The following is a 25228-nucleotide window of genomic DNA, read 5'->3' as shown; positions in this document are numbered from 1 at the left end:
AGGCAATCAACTTGAGGGTGTCTTCTTGTATTAGGTTGTGGAGTCTGTTGATGAGGGTGTTGTGGGAGACTGTGTTGAGACTAATAAAGCTAAGTATGCTAGCAGCTATGTATGATTCGCTACACAATGCCATTGCATTGCCGGATCCGTGGTATGTTATTCTGGCAGCAGCCATCTTGTTTCTCACAGATTGGGTTAACATTCCATAACATTGAATTGATGAGTGCGTACATAGGCATCCCACAATGCATCCGGAGTCTCGTTGTCTTATTCAAATAATGTTCCGAATTTTTTCTTTCTCTGTATTTATATACTGCATGCGTGGTTTCTGTACTTTGTGGTTAGCGTATGGCTAGCAGACCATGGACAAATGCTTTAGGGAGTTCCACGCTGATAAAGTTGGAATAGCCATGGACATTAGCACGCTGTAAATGCTTCTAATTGTGCTGTGAGGCTACCAGTCCCTGTACATCAGGCTATTATCCCTTGTTTTCCATCAAGCTTCACCTGATGTTGATAAACTCATCCTCTTCTTTCTTCAAGAAATGTTTCGTAGAAGATCCTCCGCTCTTTGGGCCAGATCAGGTGATATTGCTGACAGTGTGGTTGATAAGGGGATGGCGCATCAGAGAACAGTTGTGACACTAAGTCCAATGGGTAGTATAATAAGCAATGTATTAGAGAGGCCTCTTTGCCCATCTTGATGATGAGGAAGGCGGAAACCATTTTTTCAGACAGTGGCACCACCCTTAACATAAGAGCTGTCCAAAGGGCAGGCTGATATGCTTGACTGGCCATTTCTCAGTGGTTGCTGACTTTCTTAAATCGGAAGGTCATGTTACAGATGGAAATACAATGGTAGGACATATTTACAAAGGTTTTGCCCTTCAGTTTACCCCTTGGAAGAATCAGTTGAGGAATTCCCAGACATAATTCTTTCGTTTCCAGTCACCCCTCCTTCACATTACATTCGTACCTAATTAATTGGATGGTGGAACTTGGTCAAAAAAAAGGAACATTCAACCTCTTTATTTTGCCCTAAGGGTTCTGACCTATGCCTTATGTAGCATTTGCAGGTTATTTTTGTAATGTCACAGACGCACGCTCAAACTGTTCTTTGCTGGGTGACATTATTATGAGGCAGCCCCCTTTAATCTGCTTTTCTCTTATTTGCTCTTAAGGCCACTGATGGCACCTCTGCTTTAGCAGGTTGAATCTATCCTTTGTGAGTCGCATGCTTTTAGGCATGATTTTTGTGGGGTTTGTGATACAGCTTGCACACAATCCTAGCCTACAGTCCCCCCCCCCCCCCCCCATGTTAAGACCAGTTTTCTATGGTTCATTTCTTCTGATTTAATGTTGAGGTTCGCTCCCTACAACTGTACGCATTCTGCCTTTTTCTTTCGAAATTTTGGACTATCCTGCTGTTTTCCTTTACAGTCTCCACCGAGCAACCTGAAACTAGGTACCAGACTGGAGTTATCTTCTTCTTATGGGGGATGTATGTAACGAGCAAAAGGCTTCTCTGCATTTGACAGTCTTGGATCCTCCGTTCTGTTCTCAATGTTCTTCGAGGCTCTCATGCTTTTCTGGCTCCTTGCAGCAAACGCTTTGACCTTTCAACCTTGGTGTGTGGCATTCTGGCTTTACTAGATGAAGGAGCCTTAATCCAGTGCTTAATTTGTAAATAAAAATGTGCTGGTTCCCAAAGCCCTCCTCTTGAACAAGCGGCTTCTGCTATTAAATGTAGAAACATGGAATACTGAGGCGGCGTAATCCTGAAGCCATCTCGGGCCTTTTTAATCCATTTACAGCCACTCCCTGCCCCTTCAGCAGCTTTCTGCTTTCTCTCTTTGTGACGCTTTTTCGTTTTTCTCTTCCTCCGTCTTTCCCATTTGTGTCTTTTGCTTGCTGCAAAAGCTTGAGGCAGAAAAATAAGCCCCGGCTCTCAAAAATAAGTACAAACAAGCACAAATTAAGCACTGCCTTAATCCCTTATCCTAAAAACAACTGAGGAGACGGTCGTACTGTAACCTGGGTGGGCATTTTCAGTTTCTGGTCTTGCTTTTAGGCTCTGGCCTTCTCCTAGGGTATTCCCTTAGTGGCCATTCTTCATGAAAGTGCTCTTAATGCCGCCCATATGGTAACATTTAGCGGATTCTGGCACACTTTGGATAGACATACAATCTACAAGGAAAGCACAGAAAAGTGTAGGCATACCGAGTAATACATATAGTAAGTGATTACAGTAAAGAATAAACGTTGGAATAGAGAGATTAACAATTTCCAGAGGTAGACGGTTTTTTTTCAGGAGTAGGAGGAATAAATTATCAGTTATTTCCAGAGGTAGTGATGATCGGGTTAAAGTTGTTCAGAAGGAGAATGTAAGGCAGTACTACAAGTGTTTTAGGTGGGAGTATTCAGGTATTTATTAAGAAGAAGTCATTTGTTTTTTTTCTAAAGTAGAGGAATGACTGATTGTCACGTAGATCTTTGAGTATAGGTCGATATCCCAAGTTCCAGGTGCATTTCCAGAGAAGGAACAGGCAAGTGATTTTTATTTTACATTTGGGAGGAATCGGGTGTAAAGTGTTAGGACTTAGCAGGGGCTTCCTTTGGCCATTTTTCGATAGTTTGAGAGGTAGTTTGGCTTTCCTGTATAAAGAACTTTGTGCGTTATGCAGGCCGTTTTAAAAATGCGTCTTGCTTCAATAGTTAGCAAGTTAAGTTGCTTAATTGTGGTGGTGATGTGTTCAAAACATCTTTCCCCAGAGAAAAGTCTAGCCGCTGTGTTGGGAGTAGATTTCATTGTCTACTGACCCCAGAGTCTGTCTATCAACCTAGGTTTGTCAGTTGGAGGTGCAGAAACTGAAGAGTGATTTGTATGAATGAAAAGGGATCACTGTTTACCAGGTGGTGGTAATACGCAGACACCAAAGCCATTTGGGGTCAGTACCTGCTGCCACCAGTCACAACTGCACCTAAAAGAACTCGTGTTAAAATAAAGTAAAGTAAATACATTGAAATTGAATGCTGTTTAAAAAAAACACCATAAAACATTGATTAATAGATTGGAATATATGTCCTAGTGAAACCCACGTCATGTTTTCTTAACTGGCACTAACTCCTTCGTAGAGAACGAAGAGAATCAGACCTGTGCAGTGCTGTCCTTTAGAAACAACCTTTCATGTGCAAAGACGTGTACCTATTTATGCTCTCATTCCGTTGCTACGTGTTCCGTAGTCTTATTTGTGACCTTTTTTCCTGATTATCTGGGTAATATGGTCATTTGTATTTGACATTCTGTTACACTTTGTTTACTGCTGTGACTAGGACAAGGAACCTCGCCTTCGGTGCTGCCATAAAATGTGAACATTTTATAAGTGTAAGGTTACTAAACTCTGTTTTGTTGCACATTTTCCCTATTAAAAAATATAGAGGAGGATGTTATGATTTCTCTGCATTTGGATGGATGTCTCCGGAAATATAAATCAATGTTCTAGATACAAATGTTAACAATAAAATCTCTAAACGTGTTTATTCCATGTAAGTTTAGAAAGGAGAGTTATATTTTCAGGAATTGCTAATTGGATTATTAACGCTGTATGATAACTTTTTAATGATACAATAATCCGGTTTGTATTTTATTTCACTTTGTTTCACAGACTTGCCTTCTGATGCGGCAACAACATGAAGCTGCAGCTTTAAATGCTGTGCAGAGATTGGAATGGCAGCTCAAGTTACAGGAAATGGATCCTGCCTCCTACAAATCTGTCACTATTTATGATATTCAAGAGTTCTACGTTCCTCTTGTTGATGTCAACGACGATTTTGAACTAACACCAATATGACGGCCTCCAAGTGCCATGTTAATGAGTTAAGTGAGGACTTGATGTGCACAGGGCAGCTGTGAAAATATAGCACTTACAGTGGCGAGCTATACTTCCTTTCCCAAGAAAGAAGGTGGCCACTCTTGGACAAGGTGACAAAAGGGCAGTGTGCACTACGTCTGCTGGAAATATGATTTGAGATACCCAAATTGGAATAGTATTCTTTAAACAACATTTATTTATAGTTGTTAATAAGTATAAGCACCATCAGCGTATTTTAAATTTACAGAAGATTTTGTTAAAGATCTAACAGCGCTGGAAGCTGATAGTTTGATGGAAAGTAGATTGGCCTTTGAGGTAAAGTACATTTATTTAATTATGTCCATCGTTGATTTGCTGTCTGCATCATGAAAAGTACTAGCAAAGCTATACACAATAAATTAAAAGCAATCAAGGAATGAGAAAGGAGTTATCCGCCCAAAGTTTTATAAATAGGTTGTAAATGTGTAATATTGTCTTTTAAACCTCAAATAACTTATTTTATATATATATATATATATTGTGCAGATGTACATAGCCATGTAAATAACTGAACTTGTAAAAAGAAATAGATATTTTAATTGTAAAGTTGTTTGTTTGTTCTGTCTTTGTCTTAATGGACCAAAGTTGTAGGTTCTATTCCTTTTATTGTGTTGTACTTGACAAAATGTTATGAAGGGATGTGTTTGATTCAGCTTGTTTATCAACCTGACTGTTTAATTTGTGACTAAATTGTGTTGCATGTTTCCTCAGTCCAGCACAGTTGTATCAGTAATTGTTCACCAACAGTTGCAGCACTTCAGAGACATTGTGCGAACTAGTTCGTTGTTGTAATGCCATACCAATGACTTACTATGCTGAGGATATTTTTGTTAATTAAAACAAAACGAAAAAAACATGTAATGGACATGAAGCAAGGCCTATTTTTCTTTCGACAAAATGCCTTTGAACTAAATGAAAAACACAAAAATTGTAAATGTCTATTTTAATATTTACCTGAGTAATTGTAAATACCTGTAAATATATTGTTTATTAAATTTTATTGGTTATGTTAAAAAAATGAGTACACTGCAGTGTTGTCTTATTAATAATAAAAATACATACTTCAGCTATTTGAGTTCAACTGAACATATGCACAGCAGGTCACAAGAAAGATATATTCATTTGTTCTCTAAAACACACTTGCTTAACTCTGGTTGCCCTCTTTTGAAACACACAGAAGATAAAAAACAATTCCAATAAAATATTTAAGCTTAAAGCAAATTTTAAAACAAGTCCTACAGAACCCAGTTTAAGTATACTTCACAATAGAGAAGTATGAGCAAGTTTGTGTTCCCTGGCAAATTTCACTGCTGACTACATGAATCTCTTCAGGAGCTATCCATTGATACTCATAGAACTGAATATTCATACCCATGAATAGACAGGGTCCCACACATATTTACAAAATATCTACAGTAAGTGCATTTTAAAACACAATCTAGATTATGTCACACCTTTAGGAAGAATATATTTCTACAACTTTGGATTTTCCTTTAAAAAAAAAAAAGCCAATTATAATTTAGAATAGTCACTAGATTACGGAAAGAGGCAAGTAAGGCTTCACAACGCTTTTTAGAAGAAAACTAAGGGGAAACCAGGGCAATGTGACTAGATATGCTGTAGTGTCTCAAGATGGGACATCTAGCAGTGTTATGTAAGGACACTGCTAAACAACGGTTCCCTCTGATTAACTTGGAAAAATAAGGGCCATCAGCGTCTTTTGAGGTGGATATGGTGCAAAATCGAACAATAAGCAACATGGTTTAGGTTTTTCACTAGCTTACCATTGATATAATCTAAATACTAGAAATTCCTAATATATGCTTATATAACTACCAAGGGAATTAGAGTACAATCATTCATTTTTTTCAGATTCATCCCATTGTTGGTCTTTATTAATGTATGTTCCTCCAGCAACACTGAATTAGTTACCACATAACTAACCTTTGTTGATTTCTGCTGGATGTTCTATTGAGTACCATCTACTTTTTACAAGCCAGCTGATACCTGAGATGGAGTATGTTACCATGTGTCTGGTGAAGACCCTGTAGATGTCTATTATTAGGGATAAAAACATCATTAGGTATGTACATTCAGAGCATGATCCTATGTTGTAGTCTGTCTGTGCTTAAGAAGAATTGTGTTGTATACACCCAAAAAATAGGTTTTTATTCCTAACCTATGTCTTCCCTTGATGAGTGCCTGTCGCCATGCATATATTGTTTAATCACTATTTACTTGCTATGCATCATCGCATGGAGCACATACTACAAAGTAGTACAGTTTTGGATGATTTAGATTGAGTACATAATTGAACATGTATTATGTCTTGAATCAGGTATTGTGTGTATTTCTATCATTTGGTGTGTCAAGAGGCTTGCATAATTTGGCTTCCACCAGTAGACGTTATTGTCTGAAGTTAATCTGAGGCAAGCAGTGTTTTTACCAGTACCACTATGCCCAGGTTATTTGGCTGCCCCTAATTCTTTATTCACTGTCCTTTAAGGAGGCACAACCACTAGTAACTCATCATGGCTCACCAGTGGCAATTGCTCCAGTTCTCTTTTCCAATGTCTGAATTTTGGAGCACTGACCTTTTTGACTTTTTTTGTAGAAAGACCTTTTGAAACATTCATATTTCTGATTTGCCTAAATGTCCTAAGTCTGAGATTGTTTTCAGAATTTTTCGTACTGAAGATAGTTTTCCTTTTGACAAAAATGGCACATGTTTTTAACAAATGCTTAGCCTTGGGGATATAGAAGGCAGAGAAAGCACTGTCTGTCTGCACTGTTTTGACTTTGAGTCGCCTGTTCTTCAAAAAAAGTGAGTTCTATCTGAACATGTCCATGAGAACTCCAAATGACATAGAAAAATGTCAGGCTGCATGGTAAGCAGTAAGCCAAGAGATTCCAAGAACCATGTAATAGCAGATGTGAGGAGCTTGGCAAATAGACTCTTTCCACTTTATCTCCTACTGCTGCGTCTGTGGAATCCTCTCGACATGGATCCAAAAAAAGATTTCTCTATCACAAGACCCAATACACCCATTTGGCATTGAGGTCCATGACATCGAGAACAGGTACAGTGACAGATTTTTCTCCATTAAGAACTAGTTTGCATATTACTTGACTTTCAAGAGAGACACAATTGCAACATTGAAGCATTTTCTAAAGTCAGAGCAATCCACATCAAAACATACAACGCTCAAGGCCACATCTGTAGCTTTTTTTCATCTTGGTTGAAGAAGCTCAGAGTTATCTGGTGTCAATGTCTGGTTCAGAGTATTTAAGATCCTACTCTGCAAACCGAGAAATCATTGCAATGGTAGAGATCTCTGGCACTCCAGGACCTTATAATTGGTCCTTAACTCCTCCAGAACATACAACGCCTCCTGATAGTTCTGTACCCTGGTGACCAGTTCCCTCCTACACTGCCAGTGATTCCACTTACATCTGCTCCTACTCCCCCCTACAATACCTGCACATCCAATCCCTTCTGTACTTCCGAGACGGCTTCCTACACATTAAATATCTTGTTCTTTTCATAGGCACCACTTCTGTCATCACTCAACTGATAAGATACTGCATTCCGCCAAGGGGCTTCACATTTATTCATTATAATACAGATTCGCACACTTCAGGCACTATTTACGTCCAGGCACAGTTTTCGTTATCTTCAGTCAGAAAATATTTACCTGTACTTACTCCTTTGAGGATTTCTCCTGCTGACAAAATTCACACCTTCCTTGAGATGCTTATGAAGAGTTTTATGCCATAGTAATTTTCATGTATATTTGCATTAACAAAAAAGATATTTAACCAAAACCAGGACACAAGGAGTTACATTTGTGCAGTATGGTAAATATACACTTTTTTTTTTTTTTAACATTTGTTTTTGAACGATAATGAAAATGAACGACAACAGCAAATCAGTATACTCACTTGTGAGAGGCTCAGTAGTATTTTCATGTCAGGCATCAGTGAGTGCAAAACCAAACAACATTCTAATCATGTATATCAGTATGTATACTCTTGTTTAGATGGTTAGCAAGAGGCCTGAAGACTAGAGCACCCTGATCCCGCCTTGTTTCTAAGATGCAGCCATCAATGGACATGCCATTGATGTCCCATGGCTCAGCCGGACCTAATTGCTTTTTACAAGGAAATTCCAGTCGGTTGGGGCACTATCTGTATGGGCGATCAGCTGAGTCTCTGGGGCATGTAGGATGTACACTAGATGATCGATCATCTCTTCCCATATTCCCAAGTCTCTCTACGCAATCTCGTCCAATCCCACCTTGCACAACTGAGGTTCCTTACCTATAGCCCATTCCTGCAAATGAGCCCTTCACCTGTGTAGCTGAGGAGGAGCTGGGAATAGCCAATGTATGGCTGTTTGTCTCTTAGCCAACAGAAGTCCCAGGGATGTAAATCTATTACAGAATTTGGTGCCTTTTTCTGGTAGTGGTATCAGTCCCAGCAAGCAGTGCCTAGTTGTTAAGGGAGCAGTATCCTTGTCACCCCCTTAAGTTTCTCAATTACTGTGTCCTAAAAGTCTCTTGGGCTGGTGCAACTCCTGGTCATGTGGCAAAAGGTCTCTGGCCTTGTACTGCAGTGCAGGCACGCCTCAGATCGGTTACGAAAGGTTCTATGAACTCTCTGGGTTATAAGGTAGGTGCTGTGTAGGTAATAACTGTGCAAGCTTAAATCTGACATTACTGGCTTTTCCTACACAGGCATGTGTCCATTCCCCGTCCGTCGAGCAGTTCCTATAAATCAGGGATCCACTGACAGCGTACCTCGAGTGGTAAACTACACCAGCGTCCAATATGAGAGTCGGGGTGTGTGACTCCACCAGTTCTGATGGGAAGTTGGTCCATATCTCAAACAGTCTTGGATATTTTTTGATAACTGTAGAAACTGACCCGGGCCCAGATTAAACATCCATTTCACCTCTTCAAAGTCGACAAATATACCATCCTGGTAAAGATCCTGTAATGACAGGCATCCTCCTTACATTCATTGTTGCACATTCATGCACTTCGTACCTGTCGAAAGGGTTGTAGCATATGATAGTCTACATAGTACTTGCTTGATAACCAACTCCCATGTCCCTGCTACCTGTCATACTATAAAGGGACAGACCACCAGTATCTGCAAGCCACTCATAAATTGTTCTTTAATCTCTGCCTCCTCTACCACTCCACTTAATATCTTGTTTCCCCATCCTGCCCTTCTTTGCATCACAAATCTGTGTACTGTAAAAGCACGCTAGGTAGTGCATCTGGAGGCCTAGGAGTCATACCTTCCCACCTCTGTTGAGTTTCAGATTTTCCAGTGTGACCTTGGTCATTTTGCCAGCCCATACTAAGGAAATCAAGAGACTATTTAGTTCCAAGAATGTTGACGGGGTATTACACAAAAAGGATTCTCGCGAGAAGAACATACTTTTACTATGTGAAATCCTGCCCATAACTGAAATCAGTTGCATGTTCCATAATTTTATTGAGTCCCCAAGTCTCAGCAAAATTCTGCCTATGGTACACTTAAATAGATTCTCAGGGTCATGTGCTATCTATATGCCCAGACACCTTCATCCCCAAAGTGAGTTCCATGTCGGGGAGGTCTTTCTGTTCTCTCCCAGCCTACTCTGCTTGTAGGAAAAGTACTTTCTTATATTTATTAACATGAAGGACCAAGACTGAGCCGAAATCTTCCATCGCCTACAGTAGTAGAGGACCTGAGTGCCTGGTGTGTCTTAAGTAAATAAAGGTATTGCTCACATACATTGAGAGAAAACGCGTGTTGTCACTCTTGTATGCCCCAATCCTCCCATTAGGTCTGTAAATACATTGGCAGTCCAGTTACAAACAGGAGGAGGAAGCACAGTCTGATCTCACCCCAAGAGTTCCACAGGCATGAGGGGAGCAAGCCCTCCTCGGCCACCCGAATAAATTTATGGTGTTCCTCTGCCCCAGCAAACACTTGTTTATGTAAGCAAACACCCACAGATCAGCTCCTCTTAGGTCGCCAACTCATTGGCTGCTCTATGGTCCCTAGAAGTGTCCTGGCCAAAGTCTCCCTGTTTCGCTGGGCTCCTCTGTTCATCACCACAGCCCCCCGCAAAACACTGGAGGGCCCCATCCCACCTTGCGCAAAACAGGGTCTGGTAGTTTTGAATAGGTCAAATTCAATGTCAGCTGCAGTCCAAGAGGCAGCCCTAGGGAGACGGTACCTGTGTACCACCCATAACCTGGAGGCTAGATCCTAGCCGTTTGTCACCTCAGTATTGGCCTAGCGTTGGGAAAGGAAGCGGTCGGTGATCCACTTCTCAGAAGCCACTGTGACTTCACCACAGGAGGCGGGCAGAGTCCACAGATCTTGAGTCAACTTGGGTTCAAGGCTCCTTGCGGCTGCTCTCCACGATGGCCCAACTCACCACACTTCCCCCTCTTTCAGCACCTGAATACCATCACAGGTGCTAGCGCGCCTGGTCCTTTGTAAGTAAACTTACAAGGGGACGCGTGTAGGTCGATGAACCTTTTTGAATCACATAGAGTATCCTAGTCATGCAGTGATCCCTAAGCCAACAATCGACATTAATGAATCATTGTTAACACTCAGTAACCAAGAATGGAAACCTTAATAACCAAAAATAACCATCACTCACTGGAAAAGGTTAATAATTTGTATTCCCTATTGATTACAATTCTAGTCAAGATCTTTATTTGCTTTTCCTTCATTTATTAATGCTTTATTAGTCATCACAAAATATTATTTACCCAAATGAATCACAGGCGATCAAAGCGATTCATTAATCAGCGATTATCAACATTAATGGAGTATTTCAGCAATGCAATTTCGTCAGTCTGTTGTCACCGTCAACGTCTCCCCTGTCACCTACCTAACCAAGATTAGCATCAGCATGTGGGTCTTCATGCGAAAACAATTTGGATAAAACATTAATTTGGAAAAAATCTATTTAAGAGAAAACTTCTGTATAACAGCGCAGTTGGTACCTAGAAGAAAAGGCACAAATTAATCAGTCACATTTTCATAGCTACCTATCCAAGATGGATCAGCAACGAGTCAGTCTTCATCCCCAGGTCATCAGTAGTCAGCAAAGTATCAGGCTCACAGAGTGCAAGCCCAATTATCAGCACTTCGGACAGCGTCTCCTGACGTCATCAACTTTTTCCTCTCCGCTCTGATTTTACTCCCCTTGTCATTACTTTTTATTAAGGTCTCTCAGTCCATCCCACTAATTGCTAATTGGTCGACTTATCAGAAATGTTGACTCTAACCTATAGTTTCTGTTTACTGAATCTACATGTCTGCTCAGGCTTCAAGTTCCATTAATTTAATTGGTCCTCCTGGTGATGAGAACATCATCCGGCTCTTCACGTAGCGAAATTGTTGCATACAAGTCTTTAGTCAGTGCTTCCATTGTTCAAGACCTGGGAAAGTACATTCAGCCTACACTACACATAATTGTATCAAATTGTCTTCATCATCTCCTGTCCGCTGGTACATTTGCAGAATGTTCTAGCAGAGCCATCTGAACTCTGCACAGTTCAAGGTCCTTCACTCCGGTTACCAGTCCTCGCAAGCCTCGTCGAGTCTTCACGTTATAAGCAGGCAAGGCCCAGTGAAACCAGGCCTTTGGTTCGGCTAAGTTAAGAATGCCGATTTACACAAAACATAGGTTATACATCCAGTTATGATATATTAATGCATTTTACATAAATTCTTCTAATTATTTAGCATCTTGTTAATACATATGGTGACCACTCCCCGTGGGCACATTTTGCCTACACGCGTTATTTCCTAATATCAGTTTTCTTTGGAATTTTCTCATTAATAAACAAACATTACTCATTAGAAATTTCTCAGATTAACATATCTGCTCCATCAGTCCCTCCTCTGATGACTAAATAAGTCATCACACCTTTCCTTGTCAACATTTCATTAGTTTCAGATGGATTTTTGCTTCTTCTTGCATTTTCTCTATAAATTCTTCTCCTAGGTTGTTCTACCCTCCTCTGATTATTTTTATCCTTCTTTAATTTCACTTTTTGCCATAATTTACATGTACCCCATAATCCTAATATAGAAACAATCACAATTAGTATTCCTTGGACAATTTTCCATAATACCCCATTCCAAATTTGACTAAACCAATTTCCCACAGAGACAAATCCATTTCCAACCTTTTCCCACACTTCTGGTTCCTTTAATTCTTTCAAATATTTGCTTGCATTAGTTAAATTAGTAAGTAAGTCCCTTATCTATCATTTTCAGGGATAAATGAGCAACAGTGCCGAGCATTAATCATTTTACAGACTCCGCTGTCTTTCGCTAAAACTATGTCTAAAGCAAGCCATTTTTGAGGCGTCATAGCTCTGTCCGCAGCCAATTCAGAATTTAACAGAAGTATTGCCCCTGTAAAGTTTGTCAGCATATTATCCACGATAGTAGACAATTTCATATCTTGTTTGCATTTAAAATAACTCCTACAGAAATAATTATTGCCCCAAAGATATCCCCTACAATTGCAGAGGCAGTTTCCCTCTTTTGTCGCACTTGATGTAATTCAGTCACTTTCGGTATTTTCTTTAAATCATCTATCTGATAAATCTTAGGGAAACCTATCCCTAAATAGCATGTTCCATACCATCCTTTAGGAAGACGGTAATAGGCATTAAGTCCACAAATATAATAAATCACAGGAATCACAGGGTCCGCACCATACAGCTAAGTCCATTTACTCTGAAACAAAAATACATGCCTGCATTCACGCGTTCCGACAAACAATGTGTCAGTGCGTGATTTTGGCCTATATATACAAAGCTTCCCTACATGTAATGCATCTAAAGCTAATCTCCCTTGTATTTTAATAGCAGTGTAAGCATAGTCATTTTTATAACCATTTTTTTCCAGCCCTTTTTCTAATTTCTCCTTTAATGCCTTTCTCCTATCGTCAGTATGCCCTATAAAGCTTTTTTCCATTGGTGTTAATAAGCAGGCTAAATTATTACGGTGAGCATAAGCCGTTCCAAAAGTTAGGGTTGGCTCAAACAATCCTCTAACTAACACTATATCATGCTCCTTAGCTATTTTACTCAAGTATCTAATAATAGGAACAAAGGAAAACACTAGGTCATGGTTCGAATAGAAATACTGAATATACTCTTGGTTATAGAATCTGGTTAGTAACAAACTACATGTTATGCCGTATGTTAAGGGCAAACTATGGTACATAACTCCTTCCACCGAGGAAGGAATTTGCGTGTACATAAGACAATTCTTTGCATCCATTGTCTCCACATACTCATTCAACAACCAATAGAAAACATTAGAAGGAAGCTCTCCTCGTGCGTTCGTATAATAATGCAAATATTTTTCATTAGCTTGAACTTCTCTAAAGCTGTTAGTGTAGTAGTTTCATGAACAGGAGTAATAGCAGCTTCTTTCATCTCATGAATAGACATTCCCACAATCATTATTATAAACATTATTCCACACATAATTGGCACTCCAACACTCAAATATCTACAATACCTAACATTTCTAATGCTATTATTTAATTCAGCCATGACCTGTAAAGAATCAGAAAGCAGAAGTAACTCTTAAGTGAGGTGCAACAGAAAAAATCAAAAATTGTAAAATCAAAAATGTACTTCTTTCTCACATTCGGGTTCATACACATGGACCCTTTTTCTTCCTTTGTCAAATCGGTTAGCAGCTTGTCACATTCAGGTTTTCAAATGTCATATCAGGTCATCAATGTCTTCCGGGTTTATTTCAGCAGTGTCATTTCAGATTTCTTTCAGATTAGCACAACAACCCACTCTATTGATTCCCTTCAGGTTACATCAAAATACTGATTCGGAACTTCTCTGTCAAAACAAAAGGACATGAATTTGTTTTGCCATTCATTTGTCGCTGCATATGCCCACTCAGGACCTGCGTATCTTCGACTTGCTACTCTTTCTTTTCAACCTTCGTTCTCCTGCTAACTCTCCTTTACTTAGTTCATCTTTTCTTGTAGTGTCTACTTCTTCCTTTATTGTCTCATTTATGACCAATTTCTTCTTCTTGCCTATTTGAGATTCAGGTCAGTTGTCCCCTTTCTTTGTTCCTTCTGTCAGTAATCTCTTTAAAATTGGACTTTTCTCCTTTCCTTTATCTATGGTGTTCTCTCTTGATGGACCCGCAACGGGTTGAGGAGGAGTCGGATCACCTTGGCTTCGATCCATCTCAGCTCTCTCCCCCTCTTGGTCTGGCACTTGGTCTGGCACTTGGTCTGCTTGTGCTTCGGCACCGTCTGCTTCTGGGAGAAACCCCCCCTGTGCTCGGTTCTCCAGTCGCCTCTGTTGGGTTAGGCTCTTGTTCCGTTTCTCGTGCTCCTGCACCTTCATCTCTTACTGGTGTGATTGATCCATCTTCCACCAGCTCTGGGTCAACTTCAGGCTCAACTTGCTCCGGTTCAGGAAGTGCCACTTGTTTTGCTGCTGTTGGTGCTCTCAATAACACTTCTTCATGATCTTGTGGACTCACCACTCTCTTGGTATGGCTTGCATGTATCCAGTTAGGTAGACCGGCACATTTCACAGCTGTTGTAGTTGTCAGCACCACCTGGTATGGACCCTTCCAACGTGGCTCTAGGCATGTCTTTCGGACGTGCTTTTTGATCACGACCCAATCTCCAGCTCTTAAGTTGTGACCTGGGTCATGGATGGATGGCAGGGTAACAGCCTGTACCTGCTGAGAGAAAGATCGAACCACATCAGCCAGACCTTTGCAGTAGTCCAACACCATATCATCTGTAATATTAACAAGAGCATTCGCTGGTAATCTCATTGTTGTGCCCATGAGAATCTCATGTGGTGACAGTCCTGTCTTTCTGTCAGGTATATTTCACATTGATATCAACACCAAAGGTAATGCATCTGACCACTTCAGGTTTGCTGCAGCACACATTTTGGCAATCCTTGATTTCAATGTACCATTCATTTGTTCTACAAGTCCTGATGCTTCGGGGCGATAACTGCAATGAAGTTTCTGTTCAATGTTTAATGCTTCACATAAGAGTTTGATCACTTCGTTATTGAAGTGCGTTCCCCTATCTGATTCTAAAGAGATCGGAAATCCGAACCGCAGTATCAATTCCCTAAGCAACAGCTTTGCAACTGTAAGGCTATCATTCCTACGTGTGGGGTATGCTTCAATCCAATGACTAAACACACACACAATCACCAACACGTACTACAGTCCACCACATGCAGGCATCTCAATGAAATCCAATTGCATTCTGCTGAATGGTCCTCCTGCTCTTTCAGTGTGGCTCAAATTCACCACTGTCCCTTTTCCCACATTTAGTTGTTGACAGTTCATGCATCTGTGACATACTGCTTCGGCTGCTTGTCTGAATTGTGGATTAAACCAGTCGACTTTGAACCGCCTAACCATGGCATCTCTTCCAATGTGGGCCTGGTCATGGTAGTACCAGGCCATCTGAGTCAATAAACTATTTGGCAGCATCATCTGACCCTCCTCAGAAACCCAAATTTCATCTGGTCTTTGTACACATTTTAACTTCAACCAAAGCTTTTTCTCTTCCTTGTCTGCATTTTCCTGCAACTTTTTTAACTCTTCTAAGGTGTCGATTATTTTGAAAGCAAAATGTGCACAATTTGTTTCTTCTTCCGGCATTAGTCCCACTTATCTTTGAACGATATACAGTTCAGTGCGCAAAACCTTGCGACTTGATCTGCGTATCCATTTCCCAAAGAAATGTAATCTTGTGTCTTTTGGTGTGCACTGCATTTCACCACCGCAATCTCTTCAGGCAACTGAATTGCGTACAACAACTCTTTTATCCGGTCGCCTTTTCTCACTGGCGTTCCAGTTGAGGTCATAAAACCTTGCTGCAACCACAATTGGCCAAAATCATGAACAATTCCAAATCTATATTGGCTATCAGTGTAGATTGTGACTCTTAGCCTTGCAGAGACATAGCAAGCCCTGGTAAGAGCTACTAGTTCTGCCATTTGTGAAGAATACACACCTGGAAGCCATGAAGCTTCTAATGTACCTGTAACAGTGCACACAGCATATCCTGCTCTCAGTGTGCCGGTTCCATCTCTGAGACACGAACCATCAACAAAGACAATTTGATCATTTTCTTCTAAACAAGTGTCTCTTGTGCACAATTCAGTTACTTCAAGACAATCGTGTTCAACATCTTCCTCTTTTTCAATTTCAACACTATTACTTGGAAGTAATGTTGCTGGATTCAGCACTGTACATCTTTTCAATGTTACATTTGGAGCACCCAAGATGCTCGTCTCATACCTTGTCAGTCTGGCCCTTTCCAATATTGTGTTTTCGTTCTTGTCAGTAGAATCTCAACAGAATGTGGTACCATTACCGTTACAGGTTATCCCCTGACTACCCCCTCACATTGGGAAAGACTTTGACCAACTGCGACTACTGCTCGCAGACAACCTGGTAAAGCTGCTGCAACCGGGTCCAAGGTAGCTGAAAAATAAGCTACTGGGCGATAAGCACCTCCATGGACCTGTGTCAAGACAGACAGAGAACAAGCATCACATTCATGACAAAACAATGTGAAAGTCTTTGTGTAATCAGGCATTCCCAACGCTGGAGCTCTGCACAGACTCTCTCTCAATTTGGTAAATGCTTTCATCTGGTCTTCATTTAGGATACTAGGGTCTGTAACTCCCTTATGTGTTAACTGTTGTAAGGGTTTGGCTATTTCGGCAACATTTGGAATCCACTGCCTACAGTACCCCACCATTCCCAGAAACATTCTAACATCTCTCTGGGAAGTCGGGGGACTTCTCTGCAGAATCATAGAGATCCTTTCTCAGGAGATTCTTTTCAGCCCCTTCTCAATCTGATGTCCCAGATATTTGACTGACTTTTGACAATACTGTAACTTAACACGTGAAACCTTATGTCCAAATTCTCCCAAATGATTCAACAACGCAATCGAGTCATGCTTACACTCGTCCCTGGTTTTGGACGCAATCAACAAATCATCAATGTACTGTACAAGAGTCGATTGGCAGGGCAATTCCAATTACTCCAGATTCTTTTTCAAGATCTGATTGAACAGGGATGGTGACTCCGTATACCCTTGTGGAAGCCTGCACCAGCTGTAGACTCTATCTAAGAATTTGAAACTAAAAAGAAACTGACTATCCTCATGAAGTGGCACAGAAAAGAAAGCTTGTGACAGATCAACTACTGTGAACCACTCTGCATCGCAAGGAATCTGAAACAGTATCACTGCTGGATTCGGCACAATCGGACAGCATTTAACCACCATGTCGTTCACTTTTTGCAAATCCTGTACAACCCGTACTTTCCCACATGGCTTTTTCAAACCCATTATCGGTGAATTACATGGGCTACTAAACACTTCTTTTTAAAATCCCTTGTTTTAGAAAGTCTCCGATTATTTGTGCCACCTTCATCAAAACAACTTGTGCCATGGTATACTATGGAAGCTGCGGAAATTCAACATTTGGTTTCAAAGTGATTTAAATCGGTTCCACTTCCTTAATTAGACCCACTTCTTTTCCTGTCAAGTCCCAGACTTCCTCCTTTACAGTTCCCTGTAAATCTGCATGCAACTCTTTCAACGTGAACATTGGGAAAAATTCAATCAATGGGCATTCTTCATAAGCATTGTTAACTACCATTGCAGATGCTTGTTGTTCTTCATCATCTTTGTTTGTCTGGACTTCTATTCCTGTGTCTGTACAGTTAATGGAACATTTGGTCTTGCACAACAAGTCTCTACCCAATAAAGATAAAGGACTTGAATCACACACCACAAATCTATGCATACCCAAGTAGTTTCCAATTTCAAACTGCACGGATTCCGTGATTGGGTTTGTCAACTGTCTATTCTCCACTCCCACAACTTGAACTGTCCTGCATGAAGGAGGTAAGTTTGGTACTTGTATGCTCCTCACTGTAGAGTGCGTAGCTCCTGTATCAACCAAGAATTAAACTTATGACCTATCACCTTTCCCTTTACAAAAGGCCATCTCTGATCTACTTCTAGGGAAGCAGCAAGTATACAGGCTCCTTCATCTGAACTGTCACTCATCCATTCATCGTTTATTTCATCCTCACTGTGAAACGGAAACTGGTGTCCTGTGTTACTACTATTGTCTTGTCTTTGACCTGTTGAGTAAGCATCACCTGTTGATGTTCCATCGGTGCTTGAGGTACCTGCATTTGCGGTCTAGGTACCATGGAAACCTGCTGCTGTACTGGTGATAATGGAGCGAATTGTGCACGAGGCACCTATTTGCTGCACTGGTAGGAAATTCTGTTTTCGATTCTGAGTATTAGGAACAAAGCTCTTCATTCTCTGGACTTTCACAGTTTGAAATGTACTGACGTCACCTTGCTGAACCACTCCATCCTGCACCATCAATGGACACGTTTCCGCACTAATGACACGGTAACATCCTTTTCATACCTTGCACATCATTCTGAACAACCACAGTTCCCAAATCTGGACTGCGCATCATATCCATTCCGCGCCTTCTGCCCCTCACTTGAGGTTGAAACATGACAGCTCTCTGTTTCGGCGGCACTAGAGCTCCCTGCGCCCCTGTTTGAGCTGCTTTGATTTGCATCACCATCGTTTTCTCTTTCAATTTCTTTTGTTTCAACTCAATCTCATCACTACAGTATTTAGCGTATTGCAACACCTCATCAATCGGCTTTGCCTGCCAGCAAATTAAATGATTCTTAATGATCTTTCCCACTTTCTGGTCTCAAGCCTTCAACAAATCTGAATACAAAATGCAACATGTCTTTCGGCTCAATTGCTTCCTTACCACTGTACTCTTTGAAGGCTTTCAACAGTCTCTCATAGTAAGTATGTATTGACTCTTTAGACTCTTGGACTGTTCCATCAATCCGTTGCCAATGTTTTTGGGAGAGATTCTAGTCTTCAGGAACTCAATCACCTTATAATAATTCTTCATTACCTCAGGTGAAGGTGCACCTGTTACCTTGTCCCTCTCTGGTTCACTCGTCGGCCAGTCTACTGCCCTCTTACATTCAAACCACAAGTCAGCTGGAACGACTATCTCCAATAATGTGTTCAAGCCTTCCCACAAACATTTGGAAAGCTTCACAAATCACTCGACTGGCTTTTCCCTCAGCTTGCGATAATCATTTGTAAAAGTTATTGGTGGTCATTATAACCCTGGCAGTCGGTGTTAAAGCGGCGGTAAGACCACCAACAGGCCGGCGGTAAAAAAATTGCAATTACGACCGTGGCGGAAACCGCCAACATAGGCAGCCACTTTAACACTCCGACCGCCACGGCAGTACAAACAAACAGCGCAGCGGTCACCGCCAACAGACAGGCGGAAGACAATGTACCGTCCACACTATTATGACAGGCCAATCCGCCACCTTTTCCGGGATAATCCGCCACCTTTTCACCGCGGATAAAAACACGGCGGAAACAGGAATCCCGAAGGGAAAACGCTCACCTCTACACACCCCACGAGGAGCGAGGACGCCATGGATCCGGAACTCCAAATTCTACCTGCAATAGTCTTCCTGCTCCTCTACCAGGAGCACGAACGCCGGCGGCGAAGACCACGGTGAGTACAGCACCTACAACACAGGGGAGGGAAAAGAGAGTGACACACACACGCAACACCCCCACCCTCACCCACTACAACACACACACTAATGCAATTCAATACATCACAGTTACACCCCCCAAATCCCCTGGAAGAATGCAAAGACAATAGAAAATGAGTGTAACCATTGTAATATATTAAAAGCAAGTAGGCAGAAATAAATATATACACCATGTACAAAAGATATACCAAGCATAGTAGTCCAGGTAGTGCTCTAAGAAAGTCCGTGGAACACTGGGACCACATGGTATGGGCGAGGCCCACACAAGATCCCTGACCATGACTAAGAGAACACTGCAGGGGCATCAGAGAGCAACTAAACAGGTACCTCAGGGGGAGGGAAAGGGGGGCACCTCAGCCGCTTGAGTGCACAACGCCAAATCCATGAGGGGGCCACATGCCCACTGTTCAATCCTGGGGAGTGCAAACCCACAGTCTCAAGTCTCTACAGTGGATGGGTTGCCCACTGCCATATCCTGGGGAGTGCAAAGCCACAGTCTCTCAAGTCTCTACAGTGGGTGGGTTGCCCACTGCCATATCCTGGGGAGTGCAAAGCCACAGTCTCTCAAGTGGATAACAGTCTCCACTGGTTCTGGAGGGGGCATGGTGCCCAGAGTGCTTCATCCTGCCAAGGACTGAGGTAGTGGATGACAGTCTCCACTGGTTCTGGAGGGGGCATGGTGCCCAGAGTGCATCATTCACCCCGTGACGGACTCAGTTGCGTCAGTGCCCTTGCCGCTCATGGGCCAGCGGTGCTTGAGATGACGGTGCCCTGTTCAGCGGTGCTTGAGGCGGCAATCTCCATTGCAGGGACTCAGTTGCTGGCGGTCCTTCATGGCCCAGCGGGGCATTTTTCTGGCGGGCCTTTATGGCCCAGCGGGGCTTGTGCTGCCGGGCCCCTCCTGGGCAGGTGGGCTGGTGAGCTGGTGCTGGCGGTCCTGTCCTTGGTAGCTCGGCTTGTGCTGGCGGGCCCTTCCTGGGCAGGTGGGCTGGTGCTGGCGGGCCCTTCCTGGGCAGGTGGGCTGGTGCTGGCGGGCCCCTCCTGGGCAGGTGGGCTGGTCCTGCGGGCCCCTCTTTGGCAGGTGGGCTGGTGCTGGCGGGCCCCTCCTGGGCAGGCGGGCTGGTGCTGGCGGTCCTGTCCTGGGCAGCTGGGCTTGTGCTGGCGGGCCCCTCCTGGGCAGCTGGGCTTGTGCTGGCGGTCCTGTCCTGGGCAGCTGGGCTTGTGCTGGCGGGCCCTTCCTGGGCAGGTGGGCTTGTGCTGTAGGTGGCCTCCTGGGCAGTGGGGATGATGGCAGTCTTCTCCGCCGTGCTGCTCTTCCCAGACTTGCCGGGTTTCTTGTGGCCCTTCCCCACCTTGGAAGGTGTCACAGCTGACTCCAAGCTCCCACAGGGACCCCTGGGACCGGCTTTGGTGGCTGGAGTCTTCCCCCTCTCCCGCCGGGTACTGGCCAACTTCTGATGCTTCACAGGTGGGGGACTGTCTGTGCTCTGGCTCCGTGCCACACTGGCTGCCCTGGTGGCCGTTGCACTCCAGATTCCGGTGACTACAGGCACCACTGGTCCCGGAGAGGTTGTGGCTGAGGTGCTAGTTCGGGACCTATGAGACGGACGGGGTGGGGGAGGTGTGGGAAAGAGGTCAAGGTTGGACAGGAAAAGTTTTTGGGACACACTGGGACGGGTAGCTGGAGGGGGTTTGGGAGTGGAGGAAGAGGTGGTGGTTGTAGGAGGTGTACGCTTGCTGACTGGGTGAAGGTGCATGCGCTGGAGGCTGTCGTGAGGTAGATGGCTGTTGGGTGGGTGTGTGCCTTCGTTTGTGTATCTTGGGAGGAGGCATCACAGACACACTGGGAGAGGACACCGGGGACACGTGAATGGTAGTGGGGTGGTGACTGCACGTGAGCGGGGTGTGGTGGTGGGTGTGCTGGAGAGGGACGTAGTGGCTGTAGAGGTAGTGCATGCAGGTGTGAGTGTAGACGAGACTGGATGGGAGGAGGGAGACGAGGAGGAGGGGGACACAGTGGAGGCAGTGGATGTTGGTGTGTCTGCATGTGTGTGATGCTTGTGTGAGTGCCTGTGGGATGTGTGGTGTGTGTTTGCCTGAGCTTCCCTTGTGTGTTGACGTGTGTGCATGCTGGTCTGTAGGTGTGCTTGGGATAGGCTGAGGTACAGGGGATTGGGTCTGGGTAGAGGAAGTTGGAGGGGGGAGGCTAGACACAGGGACAATGGCTGCCATCAGTGCTGAGGCCAGAGTCTGAAAAGCTCGCTGAAGGGCCGCCTGACCAGAATGAATGCCCTCCAGGAATGCATTTGTTTGTTGCAACTACCTTTCTACACCCTTGATGGCATTCAAAATGGTAGACTGCCCAACAGTGAGGGACGTGAGGAGGTCAATGGCCTCCTCACTGAGTGCAGCAGGGGTGACTGGGGCAGGGCCTGAGGTGGCTGGGGCGAAGGTGATGCCCACCCTCCTGGGTGAGCGGGCACGGGGCAAAGGGTGAGGGGCTGCTGGGAGGGCAGTGTTGGTAGGGGGGATGGCGGCTGTACCTGTAGATGCGGGGGCACAGATGTTGCCGCCACCACAAGGGAGCTCCCATCAGAGGATGAGTCCGTGTCGCTGGTGTCAGCTCCTGTCCCCGCCGTGGAGCTCCCCTCGCCCTCCGTCCCACTGGTGAACTCCGAGTCCATAGTTTCGCCCTCCAGGGCCATGTGGGATGCAGCTCCCTCTTACGCCGGTAACGCCTGATGATGCTAATGCACACAAGAACAGGGAGACCACAAAAAGGGGGGTTGACGACAGAAGAAAGACATGTTGAGTGCATGCATTACCACTACCGTTGGCGGACACGACAGACACAGAAGCCCCCTGCACTACGCCGCGCTCTTGGCCTCCACTGTTTAATTCCTGGGAAATGGCCTACAAGGCTATGGACGACATCTGCACACATATATGTCACAGGGGCATGACTAGGTGTAGTTGTCACTCTACAGAGGTGGGGTGGGGTGCCACATGGCCTGCCTTACGGAGGGGCCTTGCCTACGGAACTCGCCCTGGCCTAGGGAAACCCACAGCCCACCTCCCCCACCCAGACACCTCCACTGCGCGCAAAGTCAGCAGAATGAGAGTGTACTCACCCCCTTGTGTCTACTGTGATGCCCTCAAGCGCCCATCCAACTCCGGGTAGGCCACCGCCAGGATCATGAACATCAGGGGGGTCATGGTGCGATGGGCACCCCTCCCACGTTGGGAGGCCATCCCCAGCTGAGCCTCCGCCGTCTTCTTGCTCCAGCGGCGAATGTCCTCCCTTCTTTTCCGGCAGTGGGTGCTCCGTCTGTGGTAGACCTCCAGGGTCCGGACGTCCTTGGCGATTGCACGCCAAATATCTTTTTTCTGGTGGGCGCTGATCTACATGAAATGTACAGGGGAAAAAGAGAAGTTATTACCAACTGCACCGTCAAACTGATTGGCCCCCATCCCTACCCTTGCCATGTGGCACATGCATTCACCGTCTTTCATGCACACAACACTCTCCCCCCTTCCTTCTTACATCCAGCCCTCTCCACACAGGCATAGCCCATACAACATGCTCCCAGTGTACTTACCTGTTTGTCTGGAGGACCGTAGAGTAGCGTGTACTGGGAGAGGACCCCATCTACGAGTTTCTCCAACTCCTCCGATGTGAAGGCAGGGGCCCTTTCCCCAGACACTCGAGCCATTGTCTCTTCCAGACCGAGGTCACAGCAGCACTTGCAGTGTAGGTCCTCCTGTCGAATATCAGGTATTGAGTGATTGAACAGATAGAAAATGGCGGCCACGTCCGCGGCGGTGCGTACCGTCACCACCGGCATACATCGTTATTGGCTCCTGGGACCCATAGGGTCCAATGTTAACCAATGCAGCATTGCGCTGCGGTCTTTGACCGCCTACCGCGACGGTGTACAACGCCAGCGCAGTTACCTCACATCCCATTGTCCCACTTTACAGGTCAGGCAGCTGCCATTTCAGGGGCCCACATGGCTTCATTTTCAACTGCGTCACACATACCTAGGCCTAGACTCAACACACATACAGGCCACCTTTTGTGTATGAGTGGTGTTCTGGGTAAACTGTGGGTACGTACCTCTGAATTTTTTGACTCTGTGCTCCCTGTTGTCCTTCATAGGCACCGTCCGCTGGGACATGTGAGAAGATGGCGGCATCCTCCGGTGTACCTACCGTTGGTGGACCTATCGACAATGGAGGAGCGACATGTGATTATCACATACAGGCTTGACCGTGCCACAATCCAGGAACTGTGTACCCAGTTGGAGCCAGACCTGATGTCAGCAATCCGCCATCCCATAGGAATCCCCCCTCAAGTGCAGGTGCTGTCAGTGCTCCATTTCCTTGCAAGTGGGTCTTATCAAACAACAGTGGCCATAGCATCTGGGATGTCCCAGCCTATGTTTTCCAACGTATTGTCAAGAGTGTTGTCTGCCCTTCTGAAACACATGCGGAGCTACATCGTTTTTCCTCAGGTGGAGGATTTGCCTACAGTGAAAGGTGATTTCTGTGCCCTGGGACACATCCCCAACATCATAGGTGCCATTGATAGGACACATGTGGCTTTGGTCCCCCCCCACAGGAGTGAACAGGTGTACAGAAACCGGAAAAGTTATCATTCGATGAATGTGCAGATGGTATGTTTGGCCGACCAGTACATCTCCCATGTGAATGCCATGTTCCCTGGCTCAGTGCATGACGCCTACATCCTGCGGAATAGCAGCATCCCTTATGTGATGGATCCACTCCAGAGGCACGTGTGTGGTTATTAGGTGAGCACCTGGAAGCAAGACAGTGGGAATGGATGTCTGGGACGGTGGATATCCCTCCAGGTTAGTGTGTGTCTAACAGTTGTCCCTCGCCATTTGCAGGTGACTCTGGTTACCCCAACCTGTCATGGCTACTGACCCCAGTGAGGAATCCCAGGACAAGGGTAGAGGAACGCTACAATGAGGCCCATGGGCGAACTAGGAGGGTGATGGAGCGGACCTTCGGCCTCCTGAAGGCCAGGTTCCGGTGCCTCCATATGACAGGTGGATCCCTATTCTACTCACCAAAGAAGGTGTGCCAGATCATCGTGGCCTGCTGTATGCTTCACAACTTGGCTTTGCGATGACAGGTGCCTTTTCTGCAGGAGGATGGTCCAGATGGCGGTGTTGTTGCAGCTGTGGAGCCTGCGGACAGTGAAGACGAGGAAGCAGAGGAAGAAGACATGAACAACAGGGACTCAGTGATCCAGCAATATTTCCAGTGAGACACAGGTAAGAGTACAGACCTGCCTACTACATGTACTTTAACCCTACTACCTCTCTACTGTCTGTCGTTTTCACTCAGTGTATGGTCACTGAGTTGTCACTTTCCCTTACGATTTCACAGATGTGGGTCCCACTGTGTGACATCTGCTTAGATTCCTCATGGACTAGAGCTGTGTGACATAGGTATGTTGACTTACAATTGAAAGAGCATTTTGTCACTGTAATTGCTAATACATTATTTCGAAATCACAGACAGACTCCAGATTGTTTTGTGCTTTAAGTGTGTTTATTTAAGTGCTCAATATTGGAGGG

General features: G+C 44.4%; 1 protein-coding gene across 2 annotated transcripts in view; it reads left to right on the top strand.

The window, feature by feature from the left end:
• The window catches only part of ANKRD12 (ankyrin repeat domain 12), a 418715-nt gene extending 413786 nt beyond the window's left edge, over window positions 1–4929 (top strand). For both annotated transcript variants that reach the window (XM_069216617.1, XM_069216611.1), the window contains one exon: window positions 3666–4929. In XM_069216617.1, the coding sequence (XP_069072718.1) occupies window positions 3666–3851 (186 nt within the window). In that variant the 3' untranslated portion in view covers window positions 3852–4929. The remainder of the gene's footprint in view (window positions 1–3665) is intronic.
• Window positions 4930–25228: the final 20299 nt, after the last annotated feature.

This window comes from Pleurodeles waltl, chromosome 2_1, assembly GCF_031143425.1.
Source record: "Pleurodeles waltl isolate 20211129_DDA chromosome 2_1, aPleWal1.hap1.20221129, whole genome shotgun sequence".
NCBI lineage: Eukaryota > Metazoa > Chordata > Amphibia > Caudata > Salamandridae > Pleurodeles > Pleurodeles waltl.
The sequence above is the reverse complement of the archived record's forward strand: the minus strand, read 5'-3'. Positions and strand labels throughout refer to the sequence as shown.